Genomic DNA, 16,395 nt, shown 5'->3' on the forward strand with positions numbered 1-16,395 from the left:
TTGACAACCAGTCTTCCACCATTCTCTTGGTTTATTAAACAACCTCTGTAATCAACCAGTCTACCATATCTTCTTCAAGATATTACCATTTTAGGTGCAACGAGCACGGGCCAGGGAACAGAGCTCATTTAGAGTATGAAAGTATTGACTTTGAGTTCAATTTCCCTAGAGTTTATTCCAGTCTAGTCAGTTTAAAATATTCCAACCTTCACAGAAGACATTATTAAGTAAGACTGAAAATACTTACTCACAATCTATCATTTCTTATCAGGCCATGTACCCCAAGTGAAGGGGTTATTCACTCCCTGTTCTTTGTTCCAACTATTACTAAACGCCATTAATGATTCCTTCATTCCCAATGTTATACAGAGCTACTCTAATGGATTCAAACTATTTATCTAATATCTGTAGGAAGTAGGAAAATTAAGTTATATACAAATTCTTTTGATTTCTTCAGCCTGGCTTATGTATCATAAACTTTTTCTTTCCAAGCCTTTTAATATTTCTAAGTATATGGTATATCTGCTTCTATCTCAAGCTAGAGCAAATGAACTTTTAAAAGGGAGAATTATGTACAAATTTGTAGACAAGAAAAATCAATAATAGTTTGTGTGTCCTAAGTTCAGAAATCTAATAAGAACTGTTCCATGTATTTGACATGTATAAGCTCTTCACTTACTTCAAAACTTTTTAGAATTATCTCTACAATACAGATGAAGAAACTAAGGCACAAATAGGTTAAGTCACTTATCCAAGGTCACAGAGCTATTAAGTGTGAGAGGAAGATGTGATCTAAGCAATCTGGTTCCAGAGCTTGACCATGCGTAACACTTTACAATACTGTTACTCATGTTTAGTTGAAGATTACTTGCATGCCTCCTTTCAGATTTTTAACCTTTAACTCTAACAAAAAAATTCAATTTGGCTCATATTCACTTTTGTTATTTCTTCTACACTTCAGGAAATAATTTTGTGAATTAGACAAGTCAAGATTTTGTCAGTATTCAGATTTAGGGAATGTAAGTATTCAATCTCCATCACAGATAATGTTTTCCCAGTGCTGTGATGTGCCATGAATCCTCCCACATTTAATTAGTTTAGCATTTTTTAGTATGCCCGTCTATAATATCACTTTATTAATGTTTTCTTTATACTACTTATTTTATCTCCTGCAACGTGCTAGGCTTCTAATAGATGTGCATTAGTTGACACACAGTCTCCTCAAATTAGGCCAAGTTCTTTCAAAAAGCCATAATGCTACCATAAATTTTAGTCCACAAAGTTTTATGATTTACTTTAGAATTTATGTCATTCTGCCCATCTATGCCTTAGAATATTGAAAATCCAAAGCTATACATTTTACTATGGTTATCCAACTCAAATCCTTCATTAAGAAAGGTTTTGGCAAACTCTATCTTATAAAAACAATAAAAGAGAAGGGGATTTCTATTTTACAGAATCACCTGGATGTACAATTTCTTCAAATTTTTCAACAAGTCTTCATTCTTGCATTAATGAGAAAGAAGAGACAGTATGACTGCTGTACTAGATCCATTTCTGTCACTAACATTCTACTTGACCTTGAGTAGATGTTTTGAATGTCTCCTTCATAATATGTTCATAATGTTGGTTGTTGTATGTAAAATTACCTTTAAAAGGTAAAGAACCATCGTCAAATTGACACTGTAACTAATTCATTCTTCATGACCAAATAAAGACAATTTTCTGAGCATGGTTGTGAATGGATGTCACAAAAAAATGCATGAAGAACCAACTAAGAATACCTGATTACATATACTAAATATTAGAAACATAATAGAAGTTATAACTGTTACAGAGGTTATAATAGGTTATTATGAAAAAAAATTTGGCAGAAATACATACATAAACATACTGCTTACTTACTAGATGATTAATAAAAGATCTTAATAAAAATATTACTTAGTGGGGTGCCTGGATGGCCCAGGGTTAAGCCTTTGCCTTCGGCTCAGGTCATGATCTCAGGGTCCTGGGATCTAGCCCCACATCAGGCTCTCTGCTCAGCAGGGAGCCTGCTCCCCACCCCCCACCTGCCTCTCTGCCTACTTGTGTTATCTCCCTCTGTCAAATAAATAAATAAAATCTTTAAAAAAACGATAAATTATAGATAAATAATAACACTGATGACTGAAATGGAAAGGTACCCTGAGAAGAAAGGCTTCCATAAATGTAGATTATTACAAACTTCAAGTTGATTTGCTTAATATTTAGAGCATCAAACTTTTTTTTTCTTTTTCCTTAAGGATTAATAACCAAGTTGAAAGCAGAATTACAAAAGTGCTAGAGAGGATGTAGCAATCACTTAATGGAGCATTAATGTTTTAATTTTAGTTGGGAAAAAGTAAGGAGTAGTAATGGGTACCATGTGAAATGGTATTTTTCTCAATCATCTTATAGTCTTCTGTAACTAATTAAATTATTAAAAATATGAATCAGTGGCTGACTTTAGAACAAATGCAATAATTAAAAAAAGTTATCTAGCTTAGCAAACTCAACACCCAAAGAACAAATAATCCAATCAAGAAATGGGCAGAGGACATGAACAGACATTTCTGCAAAGAAGACATCCAGATGGCCAACAGATACATGAAAAAATGTTCCACATCACTCGGCATCAGGAAAATACAAATCAAAATCACAATGAGATAACACCTCACACCAGTCGGAATGGCTAAAATTAACAAGTCAGGAAAAGACAGATGCTGGCAGGATGCGGAGAAAGGGGAACCCTCCTACACTGTTGGTGGGAATGCAAGATGGTGAAACCCCACTCTGGAAAACAGCATGGAGGTTCCTCAATAAGTTGAAAATAGAGCTACCCTATGACCCAGCAATTGCACTACTGGGTATTCACCCTAAAGAGAGGGTGGTGGGGTTATGGACATTGGGGAGGATATGTGCTATGGTTGAGTGCTGTGAAGTGTGTAAACCTGGCTATTCATACACATTTACCCCTGGGGTCAATAATACATTATATGTTAATAAAAAAATTAAAAAATAATAAAAAAATTTAAAAAGTTATCTAAAGGATAAAACCATAGTTTGTGGCAAATTGAGATGGGTCTAACTGAATTATGCCTTCATTTTAATACAATTGGAATTAAAGATTTTTCTACTGGAAGTCCTTTCCTAACTTGCAGGAATCAGGATCTTAGATTATCACATTGATCACAATGGTAAAGACTCTGTATATACACATCAATTACTTTGCTGGACATTATAAGTAGACATTTTAATTCATATTTATTTCTATCTTAAGAATATAGTTATAGAAAAATTTTTGTTAAATTTGTGATATGCCCTAGAAAATGTTAATGGGATGTAGAGAATATATTATGATTTGTTACTGTATATCTTTTTATGACTTATAAATATAAGATGGCAAATTCTTAAGGTCTCCTAATTTTTCATCACTATTAAGCTTATACAATTAGAATAAATGTTTACAGTCCACAGATGGAGGTACTCATATCTCTATGCATGGGGTATGAGATAGCAAGTTGTACAACAGAATCAGGGGCTAAATCTTGTTTCTGTGGAACCATGTTTCTGAGGCACCTGGCTGGCAATATCAGAAGAGTATTTAAATGTTGGTCACTTTGGACCCATCGCTATATCCTCAAAGCACTGAGAAGGCCAGCCAATGATTCTAGTACATATTTTTAAGATCTTATCTGATAACTTGCCTACATTCGTTGGCATGTTGTAAGAATATATGTAAAACAACTGAAATAAAGATTCACAAGCCAAGTTCATTTTTTTTCATAGAATTACTCATTCCCAGAATATATTACATCTTTAAAAACAACAAAATACTTCTCAAAAATGATGGGGTATATAACGGGACTGTGAAAAAATGTTCATGCTAAGATTTAGAAAATGTTCTTGCTATTCTTTTTTTACATCCGTCACTTATCACATGGCTTTCTTCATGTCACCTCTGATTCTGCAACATATTCTGGGGTAGCATATTTAGGTCAGTGGTAGTGGGAGGAGGAAAAAAAAAGATGGAATGGGACAAAAAAAAAAAAAAGAAAAGAAAAAAAACTGTAGAAAGCCCTCCACTCTGGGAAGTGACTATATAACTTGTCCAGAATATTATCTGAATGTAGGTTATATAACCTATATAGTTCAGGTCTATGCAAGTCTCTATTTTTTGTAAAAGAGAGAAATATAATCTTGGTCTCTCTGGAAAGAGGGGACATTCATATGAATATGAATTGCCTCATGTCCATATATCTGTATGTGAACTAATACAGGAGAAATAATTAATCAGCTATTCCACTGATTCCCAGGTTGAAAACAATGTCACCATTTTATTCCAACCTCCATCAATTTAAAACAATATATCTCATGTGAAATCTAAGTAAGTGAGAAATTTAGAATAGTGGGAAGATACAATTTCATTACCAGATTCTTTTGGATTTATGGCAGTAGTAAAAGAAGAAAACTTAACCAACATATACATATAAAATGCAATGAGTTTTTCAAGTATTTTTATATATATTCCAAGTTCCTCTAGTGACTCAAACAATATATAGTTGGTTAACAAGAACTGAAAACTGATAATGGCTGAAGTTCTTAGGGATCCATGAAGTAGAATCTATAGTGAGTTTGGCACAGACTCAAAGGGAAATAGGGATTTTATTACCAGCTCCTACACTATCTGCCTCTGACTTTATGTAAACCAGGTAATAATTCTGAGTCAGATTTTTCATCTGTCAAATGGGAATGAATATGTTTTCATTTCATTCAGAATAGATCAAATAATGTGATACATGTACTTTTGTAATACATTCACAAAAGTTTTTATAACATTCACATTTGGAGAAAATATTGGACTGCAAGGTATTTTCTATCTTTCCCCAATTTTAATAGGTGTCTCTTGTTAGATAAGGTAACTGAGTGAATGGTGCTTCTTTTAACCATTCATTGCTTTAAATTTAAGAGAGAGTCTATATAAGAAAAAAGAAAACATATTTGCAAATTAAGGACTGGTCTTACTGATCTATCTTACTGATAGAGCAACTTAACATAGCCATAGACAATTAAGAGTAGTATCCTTTATCCTCTCTATTATGGAATTATCATTCATTTTGAAGTTTTTCTGAAATCACATGTCATTTGAAAACAAAATACCAGATTAGGATTTATTTCCATATTATGTTCATTCCCATAGAAGAATACACGTCTGAGAACGAACAATATAGTATGTGAACTGTTACACTTTGTGATTAGGTTGACTTTCTATCCAAAAAAGAGCAGTCACCAGGCTGGCCTTCCTAATGGGCAGAAACAGGATGGCAAAGGGGAATCACAACACTCAGCAGGCCGCTGACCTACTTTGTTATTATAATTTATAAGAGTTATGAATGCATTTTTTTTCCTGTAAAGCTACATGGTGACTTGTCAGCAAATTAGTTACATTTGTTAGGAATTTTAGAAAATTCTGTTAAAGTAATATATTCTCTATTTTTAAAAAGTCAGTAATATAATAATACAACTTCTAATTTACAGAATTTCAAATCTAAAATACATTGCCTCAAGAGGAGAGATGTATTTTTAATTCTTAATTATATTATCTTGGTTATATTGTTTCAATCAATCATTACTTAACTAGCTAATTGGGCTTGTAAAACAAAAAGTGAAGCTATTTTAATTTTGTCTTCATATATTTGCTAGACTGTCAATAGATAATAATTAATCATCATAGGTTTCAGTGTTCCTCTTGTATATGGGGACATGCATATAAACAATATAAATCTTTTTCCCCCCAGAATAATTGGCTTCAAATAGGAGATATTAATAAACAACTCTTTCTACCCAAGCCCCCCCTTCCAGCACACATTTATTTTGATCATTACAGTTTTTGAGCTAGACATGACTAACATGTCTCAATCTCCACTCTTTGTTGAAGGTTCCAGATCCAAAGCCAGCTGATATTAGTTAAAATAATTGTCCCCCTATTTTGTCTCTCTCCACCTTTAGTTTATACTCCTCATAGACTTTATTTCCATTCACGCAATACTGCCACTAGCACACCAGTGTGTGAGTTAGAAAAAAAAATAGTGCTCTCTGGGAGGCTAAATCAGGAAGACAAAGAGTTTTGTAAGAATGGCTTTATTTCCCAGAAATATAGGCAAGAAATAAAGGCAAGAAAGAGGGCAGGATCTAGCAGCACTCTTCCCCTTGTTTATAATTTTGGGCAGTACATACATTTCAAAGGCCTTAATTCAAATTCATGTTAAGGGCTTTTGCACATAATTTTCTATTCCCTTAGATTAAAAAAATCAAAATTTTAAATCTCTATATAGTTTTTGGTACCTAGAATGAAATGGTACAAATGAAAGCTTGTTTGAATGTAAGCACTATGAAGGCAGAAACTTTATCTCATTCTCTAGTGTATGTTCATTGCCTAAGATAATGCCTAGCACAAAACAAGCACTCAACAAATTTCCTAAATGAAAGAATAAGTAATATACATTCATTCCACAGTTGAACTATGGAAAATTGAGTGATTTGCCTAAAATCACAAAAGTTTTAATGGTGAAGACAATTCTGAAATGTGTCTCTAAATTCAATTCTGCCAGATTTTCCCATCCCTTTCCTATTGTCTAAATGAGTCAGGATAAGCTATGTTATGTTGTGGGCTACAAATTAAAAGGATGCCTCTGGAAAGGCAAAAAAAGAAAAGACCTGGAGGATTGCAAAAAAATAAAAAAGCTTTTCAATGCTTAGACCTGTAAGTGAAATTTGAAACTGCCACTCAGAGTCCATTGATCATAACCATCAGAGGACCCCATGCAAGAGGAAGGGCTCTGGAGAATGTGGAGTGTGTGACCATTTGGTTATTAGTAACACACTAATAATTTGATATACACTGTTTCAAATGAAAATGAAATTTTGTAGTAATCTAGATTTTCCAATCAGATCTCTTGTTTTCTCCACATAAATATTAATTAGATCCTTTCAGTCATTTAGATATCTTATTTTCTGATATTCTTAGTATGGTTCATATAAACTTCATGAATTTAAAAAAAAAAAAAAGAATTTTCAGTTTTCTTATATTGCTCATGAGTTGGCCAAGCGATCACATATCTTTGAAGAAATGATTTGATGTACAAATTATTATTATTATTATTTAAAGATTTTATTTATTTATTTGACAGACAGAGATCACAAGTAGGCAGAGAGGCAGGCAGAGAGAGAGGGGAGGAAGCAGGCTCCCTGCCCAGCAGAGAGCCCGATGTGGGACTCGATCCCAGGACCCTGAGATCATGACCTGAGCCGAAGGCAGAGAGGCTTAACCCACTGAGCCACCCAGGCGCCCTGATGTACAAATTATTAAAGCAAAAACTATCCAAGGAGGAACATTTAAAATGTATAACAGAATAACCCCTTTACACATAATTTTTAAATAATTTTGATGATTACCTATTTAGTATAAACACAGTATTTATTTAGCAACATATGCAAGGTTGGCATAGGAATTGTGGGAAATGTAAATACTGATAAAACATATTGCCTGCCTTCTAGAAGGCATCTTTCAAGATGAAGTAATGTATACAGTCCTTCAAATCACAACAAAATGAAACATTATAATAAATGGCACTTGAGTTGGCTCAAATTATTTTGATTATTATATTACTGAAGCAAATACAAGTCTATGGTGAAAATTCTGTATAGCATTTAATATGATGTCACTTAGCCTTCATTTGATATAAATTGTTCATTAATTATTGAGCCTATTAAGTGAGAATTATTTTATATGGCACAATGTACTTCAACTGTAAAAGCAAATCCAGACTTCATATTTAGGTCATTCAGATGATTGTAGATGCATAATGTGTTTACCTTGAAACCTTTCAAACTATCACCAACATATATTTATACATATATAAGATTGCTAGGAGAAAACCTGTGCCTCCCTTAGAGTCAATCTTCAGACTTCCATTAGAGAAACACTACTACAGGGTGCCTGGGTAGCTCAACATCCTACCTCAGGCTCTCTGCTCGGTGGGAGTCTGCTACTCCCTCTCCCTGTGGCTCCACCTGCTTGTACTTTCTCTCTCTATCAAAAAAATAAATAAAATCTTAAAAAAAAAACTAGAGACAAACTACTATAGGAATACACTAGTTAGCTGCAAATCCTTCTGCAAAGTCATTCCTTAAATTATGTCAAAATTAATACTATGTTCAAATGTATCATAATTTTTATTTTCTTAGACTTTTAAAATGAATATTTCATGATTTTATGACTTAAACCAAAACCGCCTCTGCTAATCACTTCAATAACGAACTATTACAGTTTTAGTGTGCTATGTCTAGAAACACAGTCACAAAATATGAGAATGACAAGATTTTCAGAACTAATTTTATTAGACTTTAATTATCTGACCAATCCAAGATCTTTATTCAGACAGAATTCTTTAATTCAAATATTTCTTGAATGAAATATTCAACACAAAAGGTTATATTATAAATGAGGAGCACGACTAATCCTTGTTTAAGTCAGATTTGTCAAATCAGTATCTCTCACCTCATCAATTCAAGTAGCCTACCATGTGCTAGTGATTAACTCTTAAAAAATAGCATTTAAAGAATTCTTCCCAATGAGGAATTTATAAAGACTGCAAAGGAATTCGCTGAGGCCGAAGGCAGAGGAACTGAAGCTATTTCTACGGAAGAAACGGCAGATTAGAAACAGTTAAGATAAGAATAAATATATTGAACAAATCACCAGTGACGGATATAGTATAGTCATACCATTACTCTGGATTTCCTGTTATAGGACATATATGATAATTAGCTAGTGATATGTAGATAAGGATATAGATATAAATGCAAATGTGTTTCAAAAATATTAAAAATACATATAAAAAGATATATGTATACATATAAATGAAAATATGGTAAGGAGGATTTAAAAATAACACTTAAGGATATAAATAATTTATGAATGCGAAATATGAAAAAGAAGGAATAAGGAATTCATCTAACACCCTAATCTTTACCATAAATTATTTAGTATCAATGTCAAACGTCATAGAATTGTCAAGCACATACCTAAGAATGATCGATACAATGTCCTGCATCCACCCTGACCTGGCTTCTCACTTGTTGCCTTCTGAATTTGATTTTGCTTTTCTATATCTACATCTCATATCCGTCTTGCTGCTTTTTAGTGTTAGAGCTCAAATGCTGATTTTCGAGTGACTTGCTACAGCAACCGGAGTGCTGTGATAACAGGTTTCATTTCTTGTCATTACTTTTCTCAACTAATTTTTATAATCTACAGAACACAAGATATTCTAAGGTTTAGAACAGAAATTAAGAAGTCATATAGCTAGGCATTCTAATTTTTTTTAAAGATTTTATTTATTTATTTGACAGAGAAAGAGAGCTCACAAATAGGCAGAGAGGCAGGCACAGAGAGAGGGGGAAGCAGGCTCCCTGCCGAACAGAGAGCCCGATGTGGGGCTCAGTCCCAGGACCGTGAGATCATGACCTGAGCTGAAGGCAGAGGCTTAACCCACTGAGCCACCCAGGCAGCCATAGGCATTCTAATCTTGGTTCCATTCATCTACTAACCTGTGTGTTATTGAACAATTAAACTATCCTCTAAAAATTTCAGATTTCTGAACTGCAAAATGGGGGATGAGAGTTTTTACCTCGTTCTGTTGCTATGAGGACCAAATAAGAGCATATTTCAAAGCACCAGGGCTCATATATAGTAAGCAAGATAGATACATGGAGGGTGCTTTTTTTTTTTTTTTACATTGGATTTTACTTCTTTATAACTACCTTATTATGTAAATACACTTTGCTTTGTTTTGCTGTAATGGAAGGTTTTCCAGAATTCAATGGCTTTAAGATAGAAAATAATATCTTCAAGGTCAAAGGATACCATGGCGATCCTCTACTGACACAAAAATTGTCTTTTTTATGGTTATCTCCTTCATATCACTAATATTCAAAATATATTTCAGGTCTTTACAGTTGAACATAGACTTAACTGTTTCCTACCCTTGACATTAAATTTAAACATGAAAATAATGTTAAATTAATGTGAAAGAAAGTAAAAGCCAATTTCATAAGTAAACCTGCCCCTCAGAAAAGATGCAAGAAAAAAACTTGCAAATTCAGGAAAGGTATTTTGTATAACATTAAGATATAATAAAATTTGACTAACATTAGATTAAGTACCAACAGACAAAGCAAACCCATGTAGACACACTTAAAAAATGATCAAGATATAAAAATTTTCTTCAGTAAATGTGCTTAGCACTAGATATATTAAGAAGTATATTCCCATATATTATAATTACACAACTATATGCACTTTATGGATACCCCAAAATAGTCCCTTTACTCTTTTAATAAAGATAATACCTATTTTTCTGAAAGATACCTCAGGGTAATTTAAAACAACAATTATTTGCGAACTTAAATAGCAGTTAGTGTCAGCGATGAATCATCTTTTACAGTAGTGTTAGTGTTTTTATACTACACACTCAGTTAATAGCTAGACTATAGAGCTGTGGCTTTTTCTTCCTCCCACCCCCACCAAAATATTTTAATAATGTCTTCACATTTTTTTCTTTCAGTGATAAATAAAAAAGATCTATAATTAAGAAGACTTCATAGACTCAAAGAGTAACCTGCACCTTGCTTTGTTTTTTAGGTAGGGAAACACAAATACAGTATTTCTCAAATGAACTTTCAATAAAGGTGGTTAGATTACAACAAACTACGATGCCAGGCACTCTTCTAGGCACTACCATAAAGTAAAGAACAAAACAGACAAATTCTTTGACTTAATGGAACTTAAGTCAATGGACTTAATGGAACAGTTTGTGTAGAGGACACAGAGAAATAGAAATAACAAATAAGTTTGTGTGCTATTAAATTCTTTTCAGATAAAATATTAGCCAGTTTGGTACTGTATTAGACAGAGTGGTCCTACACTAGCTTCAGTGAGGCAGATATTTAAACAGATATGAATGAAACGAAGGAGAGATCCAGGTGAATATTAAGTCTCAATATTAAGTTATTAAGTATTTAATATTAATATTAAATATTAAGTGTCAAAGAAAGGAGTTAAAGGGATAAAGAAGGCAGGGATTGGGAGAGTAGGAAGTAGGGAAGAAAGTAAGTCCGGAGAGTAGGAAGCAGGGAGCAAAACAAGTCGGCCAGAAGCAAGTAAAGAAAAAAGACTGGACCTCTTAACATGTAACGTAAACTCCTCTTTTCTTCAAATACAAAACCTGAGCTATAGTTATTAGAAGAAAAAATAAATGTTATTAAAACATCCATATCACTTCTACAATAATAAGCCCAGAAATTAACATGGAACATTTGGGGAAGAAAGAGGGCACTTGATTTATGCCAAGGTTAAAATTTTGTGAGAGGCTCATAAAATTTATCATCCATTATTTACTTCCAATTTCTTTGTAAGTATTGTACAAGATAGATCAAAACACATGTTCTCTTTTTAAAACTCATGTTCTTAAAAATAAATGTGACTATGAATATACTTAATTAAATCAAATTTATACTTCACAGATTTTTAAATATGTAAATATCTTTCGGAGTAAACTGTACACCCGAAACTAATGTAACATTATGTGTCAACTATACCCAAATTTAAAAATAAATAAAAATTAAAAGTAAATAAAGGCTTTACCTTTTCCATGAATGTTTCCTTATCTTCCCTAGCAAAAAGATCATGCACATCATATCTCATTGTATTTATACTGATATACATGTCTCTGCAAGTTTTAACACCACCTAGAATTGCATGTCTCAAGCACAGTAAATGCCACAATCAAGTTGAAAAAAAGGAGATATTCTAAGCAATAGGCAGTTTTGGAAGAACATTGTACCATGAGCGTTGTACCACAATTATACGTACGTGCGAGTGTACATGTAGCTTTGAAGTAAAATATGTCTTCAATATACACAGAGTAAGATACCTCAAAATAGATCCTGTAACATACACATCCCCAGAAACACTTCATGTAAATGAAATGTAGCTGCAGAAAAAGTGATAGAACATTTGATTTTATATCCGCAAAGGCAAAATTTTCTCCGAACATTTTCGGAGAAGAAATTAGATCATTCTAGCATACCCTTAGAACTTTCTGGCAAAACATGGATTATGTAGGGTGTAAAAGAATACGAATTACTTACAACCATTTTGTTCAGGGACACCCAGCAGTCTGGTGGGAAATCCTGCAGTAGTGGTACCAAGAACTGAAGACAGCCATCCCAGTGGCATAGCAGCAGCATCATGCCAATGAGGTTAAAAATTCTCACCACTGCACTGGCAAGGTCATAGGTCATGTGGAAAATCTGTTGACCAAAATATAAAATCAATCCTTATAATGCTTATCATCAATTTCCATTAAAGTCAAGAATACCACCAATGTCAGTAGACATGTAGCATAAGTACGGATTTAATAAAAATGTGGGAAGAACTTTTACAAATATAGAGATGACATTTCTTGACTTGACTTGGAGGGTGGCACTCTGTTCTATGAGTACTACCACCAACGGGGGGTTCTCCACAAAGAACAGAGATCACATAACTACATCAAATGCATGGGTCATGCTTTAAAGGTCATTGGTGTTGCCGACAGTTTTCATTTATTGCACTTCTGCACATTTTGGCAATGTTGCTCTAAAACAAGTTAACACGTTTGACTCTATTCTCTGCTCCTCTATCCCTTTTTAAATTAATAGATTTGTTGGAGGACCAAAAACAAACTAACAAACAAACAAACAAAACAAAACAGAGAGTGAAATATCATGAGCAAAAATAAAATTTCGAAATATAAAATAATACTTAGATGTTAACTGCAGTGAATTTTATATAGCTAGCTATACGAGTGTAGGTGCTTCTTTTGTTGTGTATATTGAACATGAACAGTGGCCTTTGAGAGAAAAAGGTCTCTGAATTTGGTTAAAAAACAACTGTGCCACACTTTTTTAAAAATTAAAATTGTTATTTCCCTTTGGAGTGAACCGTTCTCATTTATGTTTTCATGCAATCCAATATGATAGGGAAAATTATTTCCGGAAGCTCGGAAATTATGACAAATCAACCATCTCTATCATAATTCTGGAAGTGTAAACTTACATATAGCTTGATATCTATAAATTTTCATCCATCCAATTGTAAGAAATAAAACCAGAACCAGAATCCTTTCTTTAACAGCTCATACATTATATCACTCTAAACTGCTAAATTTTGCTTCTATTTTACCTATTCTAGAATAACAAAACTCACTTGGGAGCAGACCTACATTCTAGAATAAAGTTGATTTCCTAATTGTTAAAAGTCTACTGAGTTAAAAAAATTAATAAATATGGATAAATACACAAAGAAACAACACTTTGAAATATTTAGAATCACAACTGTATAATTCAGCAAAAGGATGGTCTATTTTTGAAGTAATGAGGACACTATGTACTGAGAACTTGTCTGAGAAATGAAAAAGAAAACCCGCAAATTTTACATTTTGATTTATAAACTATATGTTTGTAAGGATATATCCATAATTCTCAAGAGGCACATACTAATGTATGTAAAGGTAGAATGACAGGACAGCTGGGACTTTGCTTTTACAAAATGTTTTAAATTAAATATTTTTCACTTTGATACATTTGTATTAGGCATTAATACTTTCTTTAAACAATCTTCCTTTTTGACACAGTAATTACAGTGAGAAATTTCCACTTTCTTTGTGGGAATGTACATACTGTTCTGAAGTCCTTTTAAAGGTAAGATTGGGGTCCTAGGTTTTAAAGGCAACAGATCATGTATTTTTATATTCAGAGAGCTATACACAGAACAATTAATTCTAAAGAACTGAGAATTATTATTTTCCTCTAAGTAATTTTTAAAAAGATTTTATTTATTTGAAAGAGAGAGAGAGTGAGCATGAATAGGGCAGGGCAGGGGATGAGCAGAAGGGAAGAGAGAGAAGCAGGCTTGCCACCAAGCAGGAAGCCCCAACACGGGGCTCAATCCCAGCACTGAAGCTGGGATCACTACCAGAGCAAAAGGCAGATGCTGAATAGACTGAGCCACCCAGGTGACCTGCCTCTTATGTTATTTTTTTATTTGGTTTTGTATTTGGCAAACCTACAGAAAAGTCCTCTTGATGTTATTCCCTCTGATAGCTCATGGTCACTCAATTTGTAAATAGAAATCATACCCAAAAAATCATCAATAATTTCTTATTAAAGGCAATACAAAAAAAATTTAAAATGCTTTCAACTACTAAAGTAGGAAAATAAAAACAACATGGATTTAAACATTTTTCTTAGGTACTTGAACCCTATAAATTTTTATCTGAATATTTTCTGACAAAATGGTTCAAAATGTCTTTTTGCTAAGTGTTACATTAGTGTGAAATTGAGCAAAATTGCAGAATATAAGCTTGTAGATCAAAAAAGGAACTGATCACCTCCCAACCTGATTATCTGAAGTAAACAATATCTGAAACCCTCTGCCAAAGTCTATAAATTAATTATAAGCATGTGGGCAATCTTGCAATTATGAGACTTTAGAGCGATGTCCGGGATGTTACAGAGAATTAGGTCTCGTTCTTAATACATCTGACTTTAATGGCTTTTTCCACTTTCTTTGTGAGCAATTGGATTCTTTTGTGGGATTTTAAGAGATTATTTACAGTAATTGATAGCACATGCTGTAACTCAACAATTCCTTTAAGAAAATCCTATTATTCTTAAACATTTTCCAGAGAAGCATAACCACCATTTTCATAAAGGAAGTTAATGGTGATATAAGGCCTTTCATAACATAATAGAAATACATTTTTTGTTTCATTTTGTTTTCATGTGGTTACTGAACTCCTATTGTAACAAAATAAGACCTAAAATTAAACCTATTCTCTATTTCTATTTCCAACATCATAGTATGAGTATACAGTACTAGTGCTAAATTTATGTACTAACTCTGCTATTTAGACAATGCTCAGGGGCAGTCTCCCTTTTTGGTGTTTTAACATTCTGTGATCAAAAGTAATTTTACTTTTTGGAGTATCACAAATCTGACTTTGGAAGAGACACCTATCCTGACACTGGTCAATATCTGAGGTTAATTTCAATTAGTCAAATCCATGTATCTCCATCTTGATTTATTTACCCGACCAAAGAACATCATAATGTATATAGTATAACTTTAGATATATACCTGAATATGTAGAGTGTTTAGGCCCAAACTGATTTTCTCTTGAGCTCTTACTGATTAATACACTCTGGTAGGTGTACTCATCTCATTGACTAGTTGCTGAGACTATTGAAGGCTCTGTTAAAATCTTGCTCACAGATTTGGAGTGAGAAAATTATTCCCTTATGGAGTACATACATCTATAGATAGACACAGTAACCAAAGAGGGAAAAATCTGATCTAATTCATGCATAACCATAACTTCCAATTGTCTAAGGGCAGCTTATAGACTAAATCTATGTATGACTTTATTCAACATTCTGATCAAACAGTCAATATCACTGATTAATTTTTTTGTTTTTTTTTCCCCATCAACAAGGTAGACAGCCTTAAGTGATAAATTCCCATCTAAATCAATTATCTAAAGTTACTGTAGACAAACCCCACTTTGCACAAAAATGGCACCATATATGACCCATTCATTAAATGAATAGATGAAAATGTTGCAGGGATTTAACAATAATAACCTAAGTACGTTTTATGATCTTAACACTATGAAGGTTTTGCTTTTGTGTTTTAAACCAGGGAATTTAAAAAAAAGATAACTACCATTTTCTACCTTCCAAGTAATCTGACTTGACGTGAAACCTTTGACTGCTTGAATGTGGGTAGCAGAAAGACAGGTTGCTCTGACCCACACTCTCAATATGCTGCAAAGTGGTACTAAAACAGTCAACTGAAAAAACAAAACAAAACAAAACAGAATTAAGTTTCTGAAGCAGCTCCTTAATTTTATTTTCATAAAACAACAGACTACAAAATATGCCAGCGGAAGTCACTGTACTCTGCATTTGTTCAGCTCAGAACACTGTGTTTTTCATATAACTTCAATGAAAAGAAAGATCTGGTCACGAATTCTCTTTGAATTCTTTTTAGAATAGTACAGTTCTAGAATTCTGCCCAGTTGGAGTTTAATGACTCCAGAAAGGATAGCCAATTAACTCTCCAAAACCGAAGAACACTCTAAAATAATTTGATTCAGAATCCCCAATTCCAACCTACTATTTGCAAAATTGTTACCATGATTTTTTGTATATGCCATCCTGCTTTTGAAAGGTTAAATCCCAAAGCGTGATGTATGGCAGTATCCATAAGTT

The 16,395-nt window shown here is 33.2% G+C and overlaps 1 protein-coding gene across 1 annotated transcript in view; it reads right to left on the minus strand.

Moving 5' to 3' along the window:
- HCN1 (hyperpolarization activated cyclic nucleotide gated potassium channel 1) overlaps positions 1–16,395 on the minus strand; it is a 392,857-nt gene that overhangs the window by 165,616 nt on the left and 210,846 nt on the right. Inside the window, exon 3 of the mRNA XM_004737910.3 lies at positions 12,232–12,393. Within this exon, the coding sequence (XP_004737967.2) occupies positions 12,232–12,393 (162 nt within the window). The remainder of the gene's footprint in view (positions 1–12,231; positions 12,394–16,395) is intronic.

Source organism: Mustela putorius, unplaced genomic scaffold (assembly GCF_011764305.1).
Source record: "Mustela putorius furo isolate JIRA1106 unplaced genomic scaffold, ASM1176430v1.1 tig00000407_pilon_pilon_pilon, whole genome shotgun sequence".
NCBI classification, from domain to species: Eukaryota; Metazoa; Chordata; class Mammalia; order Carnivora; family Mustelidae; genus Mustela; species Mustela putorius.